Genomic DNA, 19,881 nt, shown 5'->3' on the forward strand with positions numbered 1-19,881 from the left:
GAAACCAATATTCTGTTTGTCATTCCCATTCTAAATGAACAACCAAGATTTTAAAATATATATCTAGAAAGAAAGTGTATTAGAACATGTTAAAACACGAGGAATTTACAAAATACAGGAACCTGAATGGTTGAACAAGGAAATGCAACTCTACAAACAAGTACTTAAGAACATGTACCACATCACTACCCCAGATTTAAATCTTTGCACCAGCCCATCTCAGGTAGAGACAAATTTAGGTTCATGAAACCATTCCAAGACTAGGATTACACAATGTGGATCAATCGTCGATGTGGAATGCGCGGGAAATTCAAATTTCGTCATTCTTGGGCATTTTCCATGCGATTTTTACGAAAAAAAAAAAATAATTCGGGTCAGAGGCATTTCGGCGGGTCGGGAGGGGACGAGAACAAATTTTTTATTTTTTTTAAGTGGCCTAACCGAATTACGGTTATTGTTACTAATAGATGTGGACCCCTTGTTAGTTTCCCATATGCTAAATATTGTGTTCAATGTTATTATTTTGCACTGTTATTTGCATTGTTCATCTCTTGTGATAGTGTAATGTACTGCGTGGCTGATGGGTTTAGGGCAGGGACAACTGTGGTGCGATTCAGGCAGGCAGGGTAACAGGAGCGGAGCACACACAGGCACTTTGGCCAGCTCGCGGGGGGGTCCACCGAGTGGAGTGCAAAGAGCGCATGCGTCATGCAGAGCACTCGACCAGGATCGCAGCGTACAGTCCTGTTTAACAAGCGGGTTTTTGTGCTTGTGTTTCAGGTGAGCGAAACTGTTCAAAAGAAGGGGCAAAGTGAAACTTACTGTGTGATACTCACGTAACTGTTTTAGGATAAATGTAAATCGATCAGAACAGTTACGAATGAGTAATACAGAAATATTAATGAATATCAGTAAGGGAAAACCTGTAGCTACTCAGACCATACAGTTGTACGAGCTCGCCCGAACATTATCAGTGTGCGTATTGAGGAAAGTAAATTGTGGGATTATTGATTGTTTATATGTATAAGAACGAATGTGTTTATCTGTGTGTTAAGTAGTTGTTTCGAAGCGAATCGACATAAATGTTTAAAAGTAATTGTATGTGTAAAAATGGAATGAGCGCGAGTGGAGTGCAAAGAACGCATGCGTCATGCAGAACACTCGACAAGGATCGCCGCATACAGTCCTGTTTAACAAGCGGGTTTTTGTGCTTGTGTTTCAGTGTTTTTCCGGTGAAGTAAAAATCATCACATTATTGAAAAAGAACCCTATGCATGCCTGTAATTTATTCACCTTGTCCAAGTGTGCAACATAGACACATAGATAATATCCCCCCAAAACCCTACGAAGTGCCGCTGAGTCCGTGTCCATTTTTTGCATGAGACGGAGCTGATCATTTCCTGCCTGTAAACGAAAGTGAAATTAAGTGTCGACATTTTAAAGGCAGAGTCGCCATTTTATCAAGAAACATTTTATCAAGATTCTGGAGTAATGTAAAGATATTCTATGTTTCAAGGTAAGATTAAATTAATAATAAAATTGATATGTTTAACACAGCCTACATATACAGCGGAATTTAAAAATTTCAATATAATTAAACATTAAATATACGTCCGTACAGCACAGTAGGTACGTGTATCAGAAGATTTTTCAAAGATTTTGCCTGAAGAGTTTTCAAATTAACATCAATAATATTTAATTACTTGCGCTCAGCCATGAGTTCGCCTAATATACTGTGCTGCGTAACTATGGACCGGGACGTAGGCTGTAATATTTTGAAGCTATATTAAGTTTTTCTTTTATTAAGTGTTGGGGATTAATGCCAGTGTGCCGAAACATCCGGGTTAAACTCTATGCTTAACATTTTATTAAATCAAAGGTTTTACTACGGATCTGTTCTGTGTTCTCCAATCTGAAATGTGCTGATCTTAATTGTAGTCATACTTTGCAGTCGTATTTAAACTGTTTAATGCAAATAGTACGCAAGTCTGATTTTAATCGGTAAAGAATAAGTCAAACGCAACCCACAGCGCAGCTGAATGACAGAAGGTGGTGTCACTTACTCCGCCAAACCGTGAGTAGTGGAGCCGACCAATCACAACAAATCATTAACAGTAATAAGCTAGAAAGAGATCTCTCAATGGAGGAAATTGATGATTTTATATCGTCCAAGGCGTTTAGAGATTTTTCAATACCATCGATACGAGCCAAAATTCGGTCCAGCACAGAATCGGCGCCGCCCGCGATAGAATGGGAGTCGTCGTCTTCCTGACCAGCGGATACTTGTAGAGCTGATTAATTTTTTTTTCTTGTCAGTGTGAGAACGAGTTGAGGAAAAAAATGGGAACATCTTTGTGACTTCGACATGGTTAAAGTATATTCGGAACTGTTGTAATAGCGATTTGGACTTGTCATACTTTTAGGTCCCTTGGAAATCAGTCTCAGAATCAGAATCAGAATCGGGTTTATTGGCCAAGTATGTGAGCGAACACATACAAGGAATTAGATTCCGGTCGATGGTCTCAAGCACTACAGTGTAAAAACAACAATCTACAATATGAATATGTATTATGGATTTATATTTATAAATATAAAGGTAAATGTAAAAAAATGTATAAAAGTTATTTGTACGTATAATATGTTTATACTATTTATAAATGTAAATATATTTATGGATACTGTGTATATATACATACATGTGTACATATATACATACATATATACATACACACACATATATACATAAAGTGTGTAAATGAACAATACGATATAGTAAGCAACGTAAATCTTATATACAGAAAATACAAATATTACAGAAATATATCCCACAGACTGTACATACAGTGCAGTTGCAGTGCTGTAGGTGTTTAGCACTGTGACAGATCAGCTGTTTAGCAGGGAGATGGCGAGGGGAGAGAAGCTGTTCCTGTGTCGGGTGTCCTGGTCTGCAGGCTTCTATATCGTCTGCCAGAGGGCAGCAGGTCAGAGAGTCTGTGTCCAGGCTGTGTGGGATCTGTGATTATTTTCCTGGATCTTGAGAGATCTGAGATACTTAATCTCCTCCACTTGGAGAAGTACCTCCTCCCCGACCCAGAGAGCACTCCACCCTTTTCCGGCTGAGGACCATGGTCTCGGATTTGGAGGTGCTGATCCTCATCCCAGCCGCTTCACACTTGGCTGCGAACTGCTCCAGTGAGAGCCGAAGGTCACAGTCCAGTGAAGCCAACTGAACCACATCATCTGCAAAAAGCAGAGACCCAATCCTGAGGTCACCAAACCCTCAGTGCCCTGGCTGTGCCTAGAAATTCCATCCATAAGTCTAGTCAGAACCTCACAGCCTCACTCACTAGCTCAGGCTCCTTCCCCACCAGAGAGATGACATTCCATGTCCCTAGAGCCAACTTCTGCAGCTGAGGATCCCAGTGAAATTCCCCGCCTTCGACCACTGCCCAATTCACACTGCACCCGACCCCTTTGGCCCCTCCTACAGGTGATGAGCCCACTGGAGGGGGAGCCTATGTGCCGCCTTCAGGCTGTGCCCGACCAGGCCCCATGGGTGCAGGCCTGGCTGTGGGGGGGGGGGAAGGGAGGGCCCGGTGACCCACATCCGGGCGAGGGAAAACGTGAATCTATGTTTTTCCTCATCATAAGGGGTCTAATGAGCTGCAGTTCGTCTGGTTCCTCACCCAGGACCTGTTTGCCTTGGGTGACCCTACCAGGGGCATAAAGCCCTGGGCAGCTTGGCTCCTGGGATCACTGGAACACGCAAACCCCTCCACCACCATAAGGTGTCATCTCCAGGAGAGGATGTTGATGCATATAATTATTTATAAAAAATGTGGCATTGAAAGTTTGCATTAAACTTCTTTACTATGTGTAATTCTACACATGGAACATAACAGAATGGAGACACAATTCATCAGTTTGATGTAAAAATGCTGAGTACTGGATATTGTGTATTTATCTACTTACCATTCATGTTCACAGAGGCCCCAGCAGGAATCATCTGGTCTGGATCAGCATAAAAATGGATGGATCTGCTTCTGAAAAGCGCCCCCCTGTGGGGTGTAACAGAAAGAGCGCTGAGAGGTAACAGTGTTACAGCCCACTATCAGGCATGTCTCTCTGGGTCTATAGTCAGGCCAAAACATGAAAGTAAACTGGGCTCCTAGCTAGGGCTGGTCAGTGGGCAGCACTTTAATATGTGTAGCTTAATAAAAAGACCTCGCCATCTTCTGTCTTCACCGTCTTCTTCCACAATCAGCCAGTTCTTTTATACTAGAGGCGAGCAACAGACCATCCCTCCTATCCAAAATGGCCACATAACAAAACTAAACAAACAAACAAAAACATATATAAACAGGTAAAAAGGAACATCAGGCAAGTCTAGTTATGGAGGTTTTTAACAGTCATACTAAAAGTTTCATATAATATCTAAATTTTAGATGAGACAATTTCCTTAAAAGCTGACTGTAAATAAGTCTGTTTACATCAAGATCTTCACAGCATATCAAAGTATATGAAGGCAGAGCAGAAGGCTAAACAGCAGTGTGATGCCGTCCCCATTGTATGAATTATATTTATACCATGAGGGTTTGTTTCCTCTCGCTGCCCACAGTGTCCTGATGGAGAGAGCAGACTCCCCTGTACCCAGCTGTGTTTCCATGAAGAGTGACGCGTCAATGGACCCCCCACTCCACTTCAGAGAGGGACCTTTCCCTACAGATCAAAGGTAAATGTGCATTTAAACAAACACTGTTAATGACATTCAGACTCCCAGTCAAATGGCACAGAGACACATACAAGCTATATGGAAATAACATATTTATAATGAACGCACCAATTTTCTATATAAATAACATCCGAGGTAAATGGATGAGGATTTCTGTAAAACCTGACTTTCTGCGAGCTCGAATTGGAAGTTATTTAATTGCAAAGTGGATTTTAAATTTCAGTCCTCAGCACAGAGTTGGAAAAACTGGTTTGCCTGTTTCCCCCTGCATGTCCATTAAAGAATGACTCGACAATAGATTGTCAACATGTGATACGGATGCTTCTGTTTTAATAAATCATTTCACTCTCATGAATCCATTAGATTATGCTCAGACTAAGGCTTTAGTTTAACATGTTTAATGGAACAATGTGGCTTAATAATGAACCAGTATCATCAGACAAAAAAGAGAAAGACTATTGGTTTGTTTGCCAAAGGTGACAATTAAATTTTGCTGATTCAGTGCAAATATAATTAAAGATTTTTAGAAGTAAATGAAATTTCTGTAGGATAACAAGTTTAAAAAGTACACAGTACACAAAGAAAAAATCCTGAAAATTCCATACAGTATAGTTCAATAAATAAATATAAATAAAAAACTTTAAATAGTTAAAAATGGGACGTTAAGGCTGGCTGTGGGGGCTGCACATCGACAGCAGGCATTGTGGTGTCTAACGGCAGCAGGTAGGAAAGATCCCCAGTAGCGCTTCTTAGCTCACGGTGGGGGAATGAGCCCCAAGATAGCGCCCCCTGGAGCCTCGGCTGGGTTATGGACCGGGCCAGTGGGGCCAGAGCCCTGAGGCCTCAGGACATTAGAAGCTGTGAGTGGCAACATTTATAGTTCAAGCCATGAAATGCGCCCCCCTGTGGGGTGTAACAGAAAGAGCCCTGAGAGGTAACAGTGTTACAGCCCACTAGCATGCATGTCTCTCTGGGTCTATAGTCAGGCCATAGGGCACCTGGCACACGCCAGCCGCCTGGGACAATTGGCAGACGCCTGCTGCCTGTGGCACTTGGTACACGCCAGCCGCCTGTGGTAGTTGGTACACGCCAGCCGCCTGGGGTAGTTGGTACATGCCAGCCGCCTGGGACACTTGGCACACGCCAGCCACCTGGCGCACTTGGCAGACGCCTGCCGCCTGGGGTAGTTGGTACACGCCAGCCGCCTGGGGTAGTTGGTATACGCCGGCCGCCTGGGGTGGTTGGTACATGCCAGCCACCTGGGACACTTGGCACACGCCAGCTGCTTGGTGCACTTGGCACACGCCAGCTGCTTGGGGCACTTGGCACACGCCAGCCGCCTGGGGCACTTGGCACGGTTTTTCGAAACTCTTGCTGGATGTGTTGTCATAGCAGCACATCCAAATTCTCAAACCTGCTCGGAGCAGGTTTGTTCTGCGTAAACAAGGATTAGCTCACAGACTTAATCAGTGTCCGTGCATGGAAATGGGTTCAGTCATGGCCTCGCCATTCATATACGTAAAATCAACAAACTCATACATACACACACAAACTCATACATACAAACATTATATATATATATATATATATATATATATATATATATATATATATATATATATATATATATGAATGAAATGTCATGTTTGTACTTCACTTTAACTTGTTCCTTATGTCCTGCATGATTGTGCTTCTATTCGATCTGTAATTTTGATAATAAAAGAATAATGAAACATTGGAACCATAATACTACATTCAAGTGATAAATACAATAACTAAAAACTACTTACACATTTAATTTGTCGGACACTTTTTGCCAGCCGTCTTTTCTGGTTTGCGTCGCTTTTGATGCGTTTCCTTTAGTAGATACTAAATCTTTGAATTCGTCATACCCTCTAATAAAAGGTCCTGCTCGGATTGCGTGAAAAATTGTGTCCTGTTTTTTAACGTTTTGCGGAAGCCAATGATGTCGTCCAACGAAACAATCTTTTGGGAATCTGTTCCCACACGTCGGACGTTCTTTGAGACAGCGTTTAACTAAGCGAGACAGTTCACCTGGTCCGGACCAAACTTGATCACTCACCTAAGTTACCATAGCAGCTCAGCAGGGATTAATTTAAGACACGTTGATGGAACGGAATTCCCACTTAAATGAGCCAGACTTGTCAAAATAAGTCATACTTTCCCTCCAGCAGGCGTGACCCACAGCATTACTGCCGCGGAGGGCGACCCAGAGCGTTACGGCCGCGGAGGGCGACCCAGAGCGTTACGGCCGCGGAGGGCGACCCAGAGCGTTACGGCCGCGGAGGGCGACCCAGAGCGTTACGGCCACGGAGGGCGACCCAGAGCGTTACGGCCGCGGAGGGCGACCCAGAGCGTTACGGCCGCGGAGGGCGACCCAGAGCGTTACGGACGCGGAGGGCGACCCAGAGCGTTACGGCCACGGAGGGCGACCCAGAGCGTTACGGCCGCGGAGGGCGACCCAGAGTGTTCCGACTGAGGCTGTGCTGCTGCTCACTAGCATCCGATCCGATTAAGCGGATGGAGGGGGCTGCAAGAGTCGGAACTCTGACCTGGAGGTAGCCATCGAGCTCCTAAAGCGCGCAGCCCTGCCAGACCCTGTCAGCTTTCAGGCTGCCTGCCCTGCATGCGCAGCTGGGCCAGTTATGCGGCTGCAGATAAGAGGTCAGGTGTGTTCCTCTGCCAGACTCTGCCCTGCCAGACCCTGTCAGCTCTCAGGCTGCCTGCCCTGCATGCGCAGCTGGGCCAGTTATGCGGCTGCAGATAAGAGGTCAGGTGTGTTCCTCTGCCAGACTCTGCCCTGCCAGACCCTGTCAGCTCTCAGGCTGCCTGCCCTGCATGCGCAGCTGGGCCAGTTTTGCGGCTGCAGATAAGAGGTCAGGTGTGTTCCTCTGCCAGACTCTGCCCTGCCAGGCCCTGTCAGCTCTCAGGCTGCCTGCCCTGCATGCGCAGCTGGGCCAGTTATGCGGCTGCAGATAAGAGGTCAGGTGTGTTCCTCTGCCAGACTCTGCCCTGCCAGACCCTGTCAGCTCTCAGGCTGCCTGCCCTGCATGCGCAGCTGGGCCAGTTTTGCGGCTGCAGATAAGAGGTCAGGTGTGTTCCTCTGCCAGACTCTGCCCCGCCAGGCCCTGTCAGCTCTCAGGCTGCCTGCCCTGCATGCGCAGCTGGGCCAGTTATGCGGCTGCAGATAAGAGGTCAGGTGTGTTCCTTTGCCAGACTCTGCCCCGCCAGGCCCTGTCAGCTCTCAGGCTGTCTGCCCTGCATGCGCAGCTGGGCGAGTTACGCAGCTGCAGATAGGAGGTTGGGTGAGTTCTTCTGCCAGACTCCCCGCCAGGTCAGGAGGAAGTCTAACTGCCCCCCCATCCTCTGTTCCTCCTATATGTGCCTCTAGCTGCCCAGATCAGGCCCTGGCAGAGTTACCGCCTGTGTTATAGCTCGTCACAGTGTGTATGACTTGTGCTGATCTCTCTATAGCACCGGCAGATACTGTGTTTGCCTTGGGTTACGCCTGTGGTAACGGACACCGGGGGGCGCTATAGCACCGGCAGATACTGTGTTTGCCTTGGGTTACGCCTGTGGTAATGGACACCGGGGGGCGCTGGGCCCCGACAGCTGGGTAGTGTAAGCTGAGAGGCCTGCCTCCACTCATACTGCTCGCTCCCCTTCCCACCCGCTCTCACGCTTCCCCCTGTCCCCGGTCAGCACATCCCCATCACATCCTAATGGGATAAGAACGTTCTGAAGGTTTGAGGCAGAATCACCAGCACTTGAGTTCATGGACAGCTGTGTGTATGTTTTCCCTCACTGCTGCTGGCTGACAGACAAACGATGACCCCTGAAGTGGTTAGTATTCTGTAAGACAGTAGGACAAACTAGATTGAGTGGCGCACGCTGATGACATCATGCACATTATGTCCACTGGGATGGAGAACTGGTGCAGGATGATGATGTGTAATGTTTCATCATATTTAGGCAGCAGTATCACTCCGGCTAGTGGGGGCCCGGGGACCAGCTGGTACAGAAGCAGGGAGGCAGTGATGCGGGCAACAAGCTGATAGGTGCCCCCCCCCGTTTGACGCTCCCTGCTCACTTGCGAGTCCCAGGCCGGCGCGGCTGTGGGCCAGTTGCTCACAGAGCAGGCAGCTCCATTGATAAGCAAAGCAGAGCCTTATTGAGGGGTGGGGTAGCGGGTGGGATTCACTGTTTGCTGGTTGCATAGGAAGCTGTGTGATCACTCCGGGGGGGGGGGGGGGGGGGGGGGGAGTAGCCCTGTAGGTGCTGAAGGACAGATTTGGCCCATTAGTCCCGTAGGTGCTGAATTTAACCAACCAGTTACAACCAGTTTAACCAGTTTCTTGACTGAGGATTGTGAATCAAATGCTGGTATTTAGCTCTGCTAAACAAGTGAATCACTCTAAATGTCACTGGGTACAAAGGGCTGCATAGAAAACTGTCCTTCCTGCCTGCTGTGTCTCTGTGTGCTGGAGCCTGATGTCACTGGTTCTCTTCTGCTGTCATGAGAGAATCAGGAAGCCGCCCCAGTGAATAAAGCTTAACATGGCAGATACATCTTTCCAAACTACAACCCCGATTCCAAAAATGTTGGGACGTTCTGCAAATTGTAAATAAAATCAGAATGCAGTGATATGGAAATCTCATAAACCTACATTTTATTCATAACAGAACAGAAAACATATCAAATGTTTAAACTGAGAAAATGCATCATTGTAAGGAAAAATTTTGAATGTCGCAGGAGCAACACATCTCAAAAAAGTCAGGACAAGGCCATGTTTACCACCATGCGATATCTCCTCTTTTAACAACAGTCTGTAAATGTCTGGGCACTGAGGAGATCAGTTGTTTGAGTTTTGGGAGAGGAATGTTGTCCCATTCTTGTCTGATACAGGATTCTAGTTGCTCAACTGTCCTAGATCTTCTGTGTCATATTTTTCATTTTATGGAGCATCCAAATGTTCTCAGTGGCTGGAAGATCTGGACCGCTGGCAGGCCAGTTCAGTACCCGGACCCTTCTTCTACGAATCCATCATGTTGTAATTGATGCAGTGTGTGGTTTGGCATTGTCATGTGGGAAAATGCAAGGTCTTCACTGAAAGAGACGTCGTCTGGATGGGAGCTTCTGTTGCTCTAGAACCTGGATATACCTTTCAGCACTGATGGTGCCTTTCCAGATATGCAGGCTGCCCCCGCCATATGTACTAATGCACCCCCACACCATCAGAGATGCTGCCTTTTGAACTGAGTGCTGATAATACGCTGGGTGGTCCTTCTCCTCTTTAGTCCGAATGACATGGTGTCCCTTGTTTCCAAAAAGAATCTCAAATTTAGATTCGACTGACCACAGAACATTTTTCCACTCAGCCGCAGTCCATTTTAAATGAGCTTTGGCCCAGAGACTACGTCGGTGATTCTGGATCATGTTCATATACGGCTTCTTCTTTGAATGCTCTGTGCATGGCAGCGCGAATTCTGTTCACTGACAGTGTTTGTGGGAAATATTCCTGAGCCTATTTAGTGATTCCATTACAGAATCATGCCTGTTTGTGATGCAGTGCTGCCTAAGGGCCAAAATATCACAGGCATCTAGTCTGGTTTTTCACAGAGATTTCTCCAGATTCTCAGATTCTTTTGATTACATTATGTGCTGTAGATGATGAAATATTCAACCTCTTTGCAGTTTTATACTGAGGAACTTCTTTCTGAAATTGCTCCACTATTTGTCAGTGCAGTATTAGGGGGATTGTGACTCTCTGCCCATCTTTACTTCAGAGAGACACTGCAGCTCTAAGATGCTCTTTTTATACCCAGTCATGTTACTGACCTGTTGCCAACTGACCTAATTATTTGCAAATTGTTGCTCCAGCTGTTGGGTTTTTGTACCACTAACTTTTCCCACCTCCTGTTGCCCCCCTCCCAACGTTTCTGAGACGTGTTGCTGTCATGAAATTCAAAATGAGCCAGTATTTTTCATGAAATAGCAAAATGTCTCAGTTTAAACATCTGATATGTTTTCTATACTTTGTTATGAATATAATACAGGTTTATAAGATTTCCATATCATTGCATTCTGTTTTTATTTACAATTTGCACAATGTCCCAACTTTTTGGAATTGGTGTTGTAATATACCACAATGTTATTCTTTATCTGCAGTAACAGCAATTTTAATGGGGAACTTTTCAGTCTTTCTGTTACATTTCTGTAGATGAATTGAGGTCTTTATGTTTCTGCCTAATTCACAGAGACCAAATGGAAGAATGCAGTTCAGATCTACATGATAAATCGGGTTTATCATCCATATTGAAGGTTTGTATTTATTGCTGATATATATTTTCTTGGCTGTTATGTCAATTAGCTTATATTTTATACAGCTGTATAATAAGAAATTCATCATCTTAAAGAAAATATGTTTTAATCTATGATTCACAAGTGAAACTCTGAAAAGGTTTGGTATAAGTAGCAATAATTAACTCTGACTGTTTATTTTAGTCGCTAGAGGAAAAAGCCATGAAGTTCCTAAAGGAGGAACTGAAGACGTTTGTGAGGCACCTAGATCAGAATTACCCAGAATTCTCTGAGCCTCAGCTGGAGGAGGACAATGCCCTGGACTGTGATGGTCAGATGCAGAAGACCAGTGTTAGAGAGGTAGCTCTGAAGATCACACTGTACATCCTGAGGACCATGAAGCAAAATGATCTTGCTGACCTGCTGGACAAGAGTAAGAGCTTTATAACATTATGTACATGTACAATATTGTGCATAAGCCTTAGGCAGCCAGAGAAAAGGATGTTTAAATGGTCTTCATGTTGGTGTAGAACTACTATAATATGTATGTCAAAGTGTGTTTGCCATTTCAGAACCTCTCCCAACATCACCCTAATATTTGCAGAAATCGTGCAGTATATCCACATATTTTTTTACTCGACCACTAACACACCTCATGTGGCTGATCAATATCTTCTTGAGTTTTAAACTAATTTAATTAATTAATGAAGTGAGCTGGTGGTGAAATTTAACAAATACATGGACTGGCTGTGGTGTGTCACGATCGTGTTCGCGGGAAGCGGAGATCGTGCGGGTCGGCAGGTAAGGAGAGGCAGGCAGGCAGTGATCAGGGCTAAACTGGGGTTTATTTACGACGGGACAGGAGCTTGAAACACACACCACACCGAATCCACAATGACGGACAAGGGGAACGGGTCAGACCAAGACTTAAATAGGACAAGACTAAGCAAAGTAATCAGACAGGGCTGGAAACAATCAGGGAAGCACACGTGGGTAATCAGGGGCGTGGCACACACGAGGCGCCGACCAGCCGGGTCATGACATGGTGCCCCTGAGGAGAGGTTTGGGAAATGAAAGGGGGTTTTGTGTTTTTTTTGGTTCTGAGCAGATATACATTTACTACCTAGATAAATGGCTTTAAACATTTCCTTTGGCTGCCTAAGGCTTATTCACGGTCCTGTATGTGGTGTTCCAGTAAAATACGCATGATAGAACTTTCAGTTTCACATTCACAGTCACAGGGAAATATCTGGATATGTATGTGTAAAAAAGTGTGTTTTTGGAAAATATTCTTCCTCATACTGGTCAGGATCACGGTGAGAATTAGTGCATTTTTATCTCATTTCTTTTCAGGACAGCTCATGCTACAGGATATCAAAGCTAAACTTAAGAAGCAATTTGAGTGTGTATTTGAAGGGAAAGCTAAGGAAGGACAGCCAACACTTCTAAGTGAGATTTACACAGAACTCTACATAACTGAAGGTGGGACTGGAGCAGTTAATGATGAACATGAAGTGAGACAGATTGAAACAGCATCCAAGAAAAGGCGAACAGAAGATACTACAGTCAAGTGCAAAGATATATTTAAACCCTTATGTGGGCGTGTGACACCGATCAGAACTGTACTCACGAAAGGGGTGGCAGGTATCGGGAAAACAGTCTCTGTGCAGAAATTTATTCTCGACTGGGCAGAAGGAAAAGCAAACCAGGATGTTCACTTCATATTTGCTCTTCCTTTCCGGGACCTGAATTTGATTAAGGGTGAATACAGTCTGATTGAACTGCTTCACCACTTTGTCCCAGAACTGAAATCATTTCAATCCACTGACCTGTTTAGCTCCAAAGTCTTGTTCATCTTTGATGGTCTGGATGAGTGTCGCCTTCCTCTGGATTTTCAGAACAATGAGAGCTGGTTTGATGTAACAAAGAAAACGTCACTAGATGTGCTGTTGACTAACCTCATTAAGGGGAATCTGCTCCCATCCGCTCTCCTCTGGATAACCTCCCGGCCAGCAGCAGCCAATCAGATACCTGCTAAGTGTGTCCACCAGGTGACAGAGATACGAGGGTTCAGTGATGCCCAGAAGGAGGAGTATTTCAAGAAGAGATTTAATGATCAGAGCCTGGCCAGCAGGATTATCGCACATGTGAAATCATCAAGGAGCCTCTTCATCATGTGCCACATACCTGTGTTCTGCTGGATTTCAGCCACTGTGCTTGAGAGGCTTTTTAGCGAGACTGACAGTGGAGAAATTCCAAGGACTCTGACTGAAATGTACACACACTTCCTGATCTTTCAGACAAGTTTAAAAAATGACAAATATATGAAAAACCATGAAACTAAGCTTAAGAAATACAGCAAGGAATTCCTTTTAAAACTTGGTAAACTTGCTTTTGACAACCTTGAGAAAGGCAATCTCATATTTTATGAGCATGATCTGTCAGAGAATGGTATTGATGTCACTGAAACTTCAGTTTACTCTGGAGTGTGCACAGAAGTCTTTAAAGAGGAGTATGGGTTGTACCAGGAGAAGGTGTACTGCTTTGTGCATCTGAGCATCCAGGAGTATCTCGCTGCTTTATATGTGTTTCTGTCAAACTCATCAGCTGACTTGCTGGAGACTGCAGTGGATCAGGCATTAGAGAGCAAGAATGGACACTTGGACCTCTACCTCCGCTTCCTCCTGGGCCTCTCAACAGACTCCAGTAAGACTCTGTTACAAAGACTACTGGGGCCGACAAGAATCAGCTCACATACCATTAAGGATACAGCCCAGTACATCAAGAGGAAAATAAAGGAGAATTTATCTCCAGAAAGGACCATCAATCTGTTCCACTGTCTGACTGAACTGGGTGACAATTCTCTAGTAGAGGAAGTACAAAGATACCTGAATTCAGGAAACATTTCAGCAGATGACCTCTCACCTGCACAGTACTCAGCTCTGGCCTTTGTGATGCTGATGTCAGATGAGGAGCTGGATGTGTTTGACCTGAAGAAATACATCAGATCAGACGAAGAGCACTGCAGGCTGCTGCCTGTGGTCAAGAACTCCAGGACGGCTCTGTAAGTGACGTGGGGATGGGAAATCATGTCTGGTCTGGCAGTAATGCATGAATATTGTTTGAAATGTGTAATATATATTATATCTTTCTCCTCATGCATTAATAAATGGGTTTTATTTTGATAATCATAGCTATAGCTGTTTGTATAGCAGTAGCTAATCTTGACCACAGACTTTATAATGACTGAAGGTAGTGATGTCACTTTTTGTTTGTTACTACGTTTCCATTCCCATCCAGTCTGCCTTCTGATCACAGGCACAGCATCCTAACCTGCTATAGAAACAGTGAGGGCTCTTTATCCACAGGGTGTATAAGTGGTATGTGAGTGTTATTGTCAGCAGGCGTGTTCATGTGATGGAGCCCAGAGCTGGGAGCTTCTGTATGACTGCTGTCTCTGGCTGCTCACTGGCGCCCTCTGCTGGCCTCAGCTGCACCTGGCTGAGGATGTGAGGACACATCTAGTCCGGCAGACATAGATAAACATTGTTTAAAATATAAAATGAATATGTATATATGTAATTTATTTCCCCTCTTTTATCAACAAGGTTCCTTTTTAATCTAGTTTATATTAACTGAAGGTAGTGATGTAGTAAAAACAAAAAAGACAAGATTTACACGACCTTCCTTTGTGTAACAAATAACCAAAGATACAGCATCATACAGAATGGTCCAGTTTTCATTAATAGTGGGAAAACCACTCATATTTGTTTCAGTTCTGGATGCTGTAGGAAGCATTTCTGTAAATACTGGGTGTGGTGCGTGACTCTTTGGGTTTGGACTCTGTGTCCATGAGCGGACGGTCGCTGGTTCAGATCTCTTGGCCGGCAGAGTGATGTCATCGCTGAGTCCTTGAGCTGCAGGGGTGCTGGATGCTGGCCGATCTTGCGCTGCGACCCCCAAACTTCCTCTCACCTGTATATGTGTCAGTGTGTCTCTTGGAGAGCAAGATGGGAGGGGTGAAAAGACAATTTCCCCATGGGAGTGAATAAAGTAATAATGAATAAAGTATCATTATTCATAAATCATTCAAACAAACATTTTTTATAAAAGCCTATTTCACAGGACTGATAGCTCTCCGATTAGTGTATTGTTGGTTAGGGCTGGGCGATAAGTAAAAAAATGTGTATGTCATTTAGTATAAAAATATCGCAATAAACAATCATTTTGAGTCCTCCCCCCAAACACTGAGTGCAATTTCAGTTCAGTTCAGTTTTATTTGTATAGTGTGTTTTCACAACATTACATCATCTCAAAGCACATTACAGCATCCCTGCCCAAAGCCCCCAGTGAGCAAGTCAGAGGGGACAGTGGCAAGGAAAAACTCCCTAGAAAGAAGAATCCTTGGGAGGAACCAGACTCAAAGGGGGAGCCCATCCTCCAGGGGGTAGCAGAGGAAGCCCTAACCCTAACCAGACTCAAAGGGGGAGCCCATCCTCCAGGGGGCAGCAGAGGAAGCCCTAACCCTAACCAGACTGAAAGGGGGAGCCCATCCTCCAGGGGGCAGCAGAGGAAGCCCTAACCCTAACCAGACTCAAAGGGGGAGCCCATCCTCCAGGGGGCAGCAGAGGAAGCCCTAACCCTAACCAGACTCAAAGGGGGAGCCCATCCTCCAGGGGGCAGCAGAGGAAGTCCTAACCCTAACCAGACTCAAAGGGGGAGCCCATCCTCCAGGGGGCGGCAGAGGAAGCCCTAACCCTAACCAGACTCAAAGGCGGAGCCCATCTTCCAGGGGGCAGCAGAGGAAGTCCTAACCCTAACCAGACCCAAAGGGGGAGCCCATCCTCCAGGGGGCAGCAGAGGAAGCCCTAACCCTAACCAGACCCAAAGGGGGAGCCCATCCTCCAGGGGGCAGCAGCAGGCCAGAAGGACGTCACAGATAGTGGAGACGTCACAGGCAGCAGGGTAGGCAGGATATCTTGAAAATGTGGGGTCTCCAGGCAGCACAGCCCAGGGGGAGCATAGAACAGGGCTAATATAATAAATTTTTTTAGTGTTTGTATGAACTCTGGCTGCTGCATTTTGTACCAGCTGACGTTTATGTGAGGATCCAGATGGGCACCCAAAAAGGAAGGCATTACAGTATCCAGCCTGGAAGTTATAAAGGTGTTACTGCATCACCAGGTAATGTAAACGATCGGTAGCGAAGCTCCTCTCACGGCCAATGAGAGGGAGTCTCACAATATTTCAGTCGAGTTTGAGGTTTTAGAGCTTTGTAGCCAAATCGCACAGAGGCAGGGACTATTGTGAGCACTCAATGAACAGAGGCTGAAGTGGTTGATACCAAACATGCCATACCAGCCTAGCGGTTCACACCGAATACCATCTGTAATGATTAATTAATGATTACTTATATTATGTTATTATGTTATATTACTCACACCAGTCCCTGGTCTAAGTGGTCTAGGTTGCACCTCAATCAGAGGTTACCCTTTATACGGACATTATATGACATATTCTCATGTCAGCAGCACATCTTACCCTTAGATAGGCGTGGTAGAATACAAGGATCAGATAAGGGCTGCTGAGGAATGTGGAAAAGAAAAGGGGGTGAAGGTTTGTCAGTCAAAGAAAAAGAGTCTTTCAAAGTTAGGACACATTACAAACATAACCTGTCTGTATATTGAGACTAGTAGTTATGGGTAAATAAATATACAGATATACTGTACAACAGCCAAACTTAAAAGAAACTTTCTTTAGGGTGTTGGTCTGTTGGGTGAGTGGTATGTAAGGCAGGATGTCTGGGGAGGGGGTTGTGTGCCAAGTTGAGGGACCCCTGTCCTTGAGGTCCACTCTGCTGTCCGTAGGTCGTTAAAACTTTGAGCAATAAAAGTTGGAGTGCTGGCCCCCCTTGTTATCTGTGTGTGTTTAAGTGTGTCTGTGTGTGTGGGGTCACGAACCCCCCTTTGAGGCCTAGGCCAATGTGTGCCTCTCGTACCAGGGTAGGCCTTGTCTCAGGCCACCTGGAATTTAAGCTTTGTGATATGTACATGTGTGATCCTACACCAGATTTAAAATGGGTAACCTTAAAAGGGAAATACTGTTCTGCAAAGCAAGCACAGTTTGTGGAAACACGACCTTAAAGTCATAAAGCAGGCTAACAGAACTGCTTAGGTTGTTAAAAAGAAAGGAAGTTGGTTTACTTGTTTGCAGAGTGGATGGGGTCTTGGCAGTATTAAATAATACCTGCTTTTGTTTCTAGTAGAATAAATTACTGTAATGCCCTCTTGTCTGTTTCACATCTACTGTTTCACATCTACAACGGACCCAGAATGCCGCTGGCGGAGTGTTAACACGCACCAGGCACAGGGATCACATCTACAACGAGCTCAGAATGCAACTGGCGGAGTGTTAACACTGACCAGTCACAGGGATCACATCTACAACGGCCCCAGAATGCCGCTGGGGGAGTGTTAACACGCACCAGTCACAGGGATCACATCTAAAACGGCCCCAGAATGTCGCTGGCGGGGTGTTAACACGCACCAGTCACAGGGATCACATCTACATCGGGCCCAGAATGCCGCTGGCGGAGTGTTAACACGCACCAGTCACAGGGATCACATCTACAACGGGCCCAGAATGCCGCTGGCGGAGTGTTAACACGCACCAGTCACAGGGATCACATCTACAACGGGCCCAGAATGCCGCTGGCGGAGTGTTAACACGCACCAGTCACAGGGATCACATCTACAACGGGCCCAGAATGCCGCTGGCGGAGTGTTAACACGCACCAGTCACAGGGATCACATCTACAACGGGCCCAGACTGCCGCTGGCGGAGTGTTAACACGCACCAGTCACAGGGATCACATCTACAACGGGCCCAGAATACCGCTGGTGGAGTGTTAACACGCACCAGTCACAGGGATCACATCTACAACGGGCCCAGAATACCGCTGGTGGAGTGTTAACACGCACCAGTCACAGGGATCACATCTACAACGGGCCCAGGATGCCGCTGGCGGAGTGTTAACACGCACCAGGCACAGGGATCACATCTACAACGAGCTCAGAATGCAACTGGCGGAGTGTTAACACTGACCAGTCAGAGGGATCACATCTACAACGGGCCCAGAATGCCGCTGGGGGAGTGTTAACACGCACCAGTCACAGGGATCACATCTACAACGGGCCCAGAATGCCGCTGGCGGGGTGTTAACACGCACCAGTCACAGGGATCACATCTAAAACGGCCCCAGAATGTCGCTGGCGGGGTGTTAACACGCACCAGTCACAGGGATCACATCTACATCGGGCCCAGAATGCCGCTGGCGGAGTGTTAACACGCACCAGTCACAGGGATCACATCTACAACGGGCCCAGAATGCCGCTGGCGGAGTGTTAACACGCACCAGTCACAGGGATCACACCTACAACGGGCACAGAATGCCGCTGGCGGAGTGTTAACACGCACCAGTCACAGGGATCACATCTACAACGGGCCCAGAATGCCGCTGGCGGAGTGTTAACACGCACCAGTCACAGGGATCACATCTACAACGGGCCCAGAATGCCGCTGGCGGAGTGTTAACACGCACCAGTCACAGGGATCACATCTACAACGGGCCCAGAATGCCGCTGGCGGAGTGTTAACACGCACCAGTCACAGGGATCACATCTACAACGGGCCCAGAATACCGCTGGCGGAGTGTTAACACGCACCAGTCACAGGGATCACATCTACAACGGGCCCAGAATGCCGCTGGCGGAGTGTTAACACGCACCAGTCACAGGGATCACATCTACAAAGGGCCCAGAATGCCGCTGGCGGAGTGTTAACACGCACCAGTCACAGGGATCACATCTACAAAGGGCCCAGAATGCCGCTGGCGGAGTGTTAACACGCACCAGTCACAGGGATCACATCACACCTGCTCTCACATCCCTGCACTGGCTTCCTCCGGCTTCTAGGATTGATTTTAAAGTTCATTTGCTAATTTGTAAATATTTACGTGGTTTAGCTCTGTCCTGCCTCCGTAACATGACTGTAAGGTATGTCCCAGGCAGATCAGTCAGATCATCCGGCAGTAATTTACTGATTATTCCTAAAACCCGGCTGGGGAGGGAGGGGGCAGCTTTTAGTCACTATGAGCCCAAACTCTGGAACTCTCTCCCAGAAATCCTGAGAGCTACTGAATGTCTCAGTACTTACAAAACTAGGCTGAAAAGGCATCTTTTCACCAACGCATATAATAATCTATGATAATCAGTTGTATTATTTTATGCTTTTATTAATATCAGTAATTGCGGGGGGCCGGGGGGGGCGGTCTCTTCCCCCAGAAGACATAGGGGCTAGAGGCCCCTTTGAGGAGGGGCCCTTAAAGAGGACATGGGTATTTAAAGTCCTTTATGATGGTTTTTAATTTTATTTTTTTAAAACATTTTTACTCTATTTTTATTTCTTTTGCGCTTATTGTTATTTATTCTGAGCTTATTTGAATTTCTTTTTCTTCTTTTTAAATGTTTGCAAAATTCTTTATAAACGCTGTGGCTAAAATGCGCTATATAAATAATGATTGATTGATTCAGATAGATAGATGAGAGAGAGAGTTTACTTTTAACCACCTTTATTAAACAGTTAGCAACCAATGCTAATCACAGCCCTGGCGGGGTCAGGGACACACTTAAAGCCGTGCCTGAGACTAAGATACGAAAAACTGAGTTGGGAAGCTCAAAATTCCCACCAGAAAGCTGCACTTGAATGACTGACATTCTGGCTGCTGACTCAGAGATAGAAGTTGGTGATGTGACAATACTGAACTTAC

At 45.8% G+C, this 19,881-nt stretch overlaps 2 protein-coding genes across 3 annotated transcripts in view; both read left to right on the forward strand.

Annotated features, from left to right (window-relative positions):
* The window catches only part of LOC125723388 (NACHT, LRR and PYD domains-containing protein 12-like), a 216,133-nt gene that overhangs the window by 175,421 nt on the left and 20,831 nt on the right, over nucleotides 1-19,881 (forward strand). The window lies entirely within an intron of this gene.
* LOC125723390 (protein NLRC3-like) lies at nucleotides 719-19,004 on the forward strand. 2 transcript variants are annotated; one of them, XR_007386866.1, is made up of 7 exons: nucleotides 719-1,516; nucleotides 3,988-4,089; nucleotides 4,619-4,732; nucleotides 11,012-11,075; nucleotides 11,259-11,487; nucleotides 12,408-16,019; nucleotides 16,146-19,004. XR_007386866.1 is itself a non-coding variant. In XM_048999976.1 (6 exons), the coding sequence occupies exons 2-6, from the start codon at nucleotides 4,028-4,030 to the stop codon at nucleotides 14,120-14,122; spliced, it is 2,184 nt and encodes a 727-aa protein (XP_048855933.1). In that variant the 5' UTR covers nucleotides 719-1,516; nucleotides 3,988-4,027; the 3' UTR covers nucleotides 14,123-19,004. The 2 variants fall into 2 exon arrangements, 1 of the variants encoding a protein (XP_048855933.1); XM_048999976.1 differs by having other exon boundaries at nucleotides 12,408-19,004.

Source organism: Brienomyrus brachyistius, unplaced genomic scaffold (genome assembly GCF_023856365.1).
Source record: "Brienomyrus brachyistius isolate T26 unplaced genomic scaffold, BBRACH_0.4 scaffold48, whole genome shotgun sequence".
In the NCBI taxonomy this organism is placed as follows: domain Eukaryota; kingdom Metazoa; phylum Chordata; class Actinopteri; order Osteoglossiformes; family Mormyridae; genus Brienomyrus; species Brienomyrus brachyistius.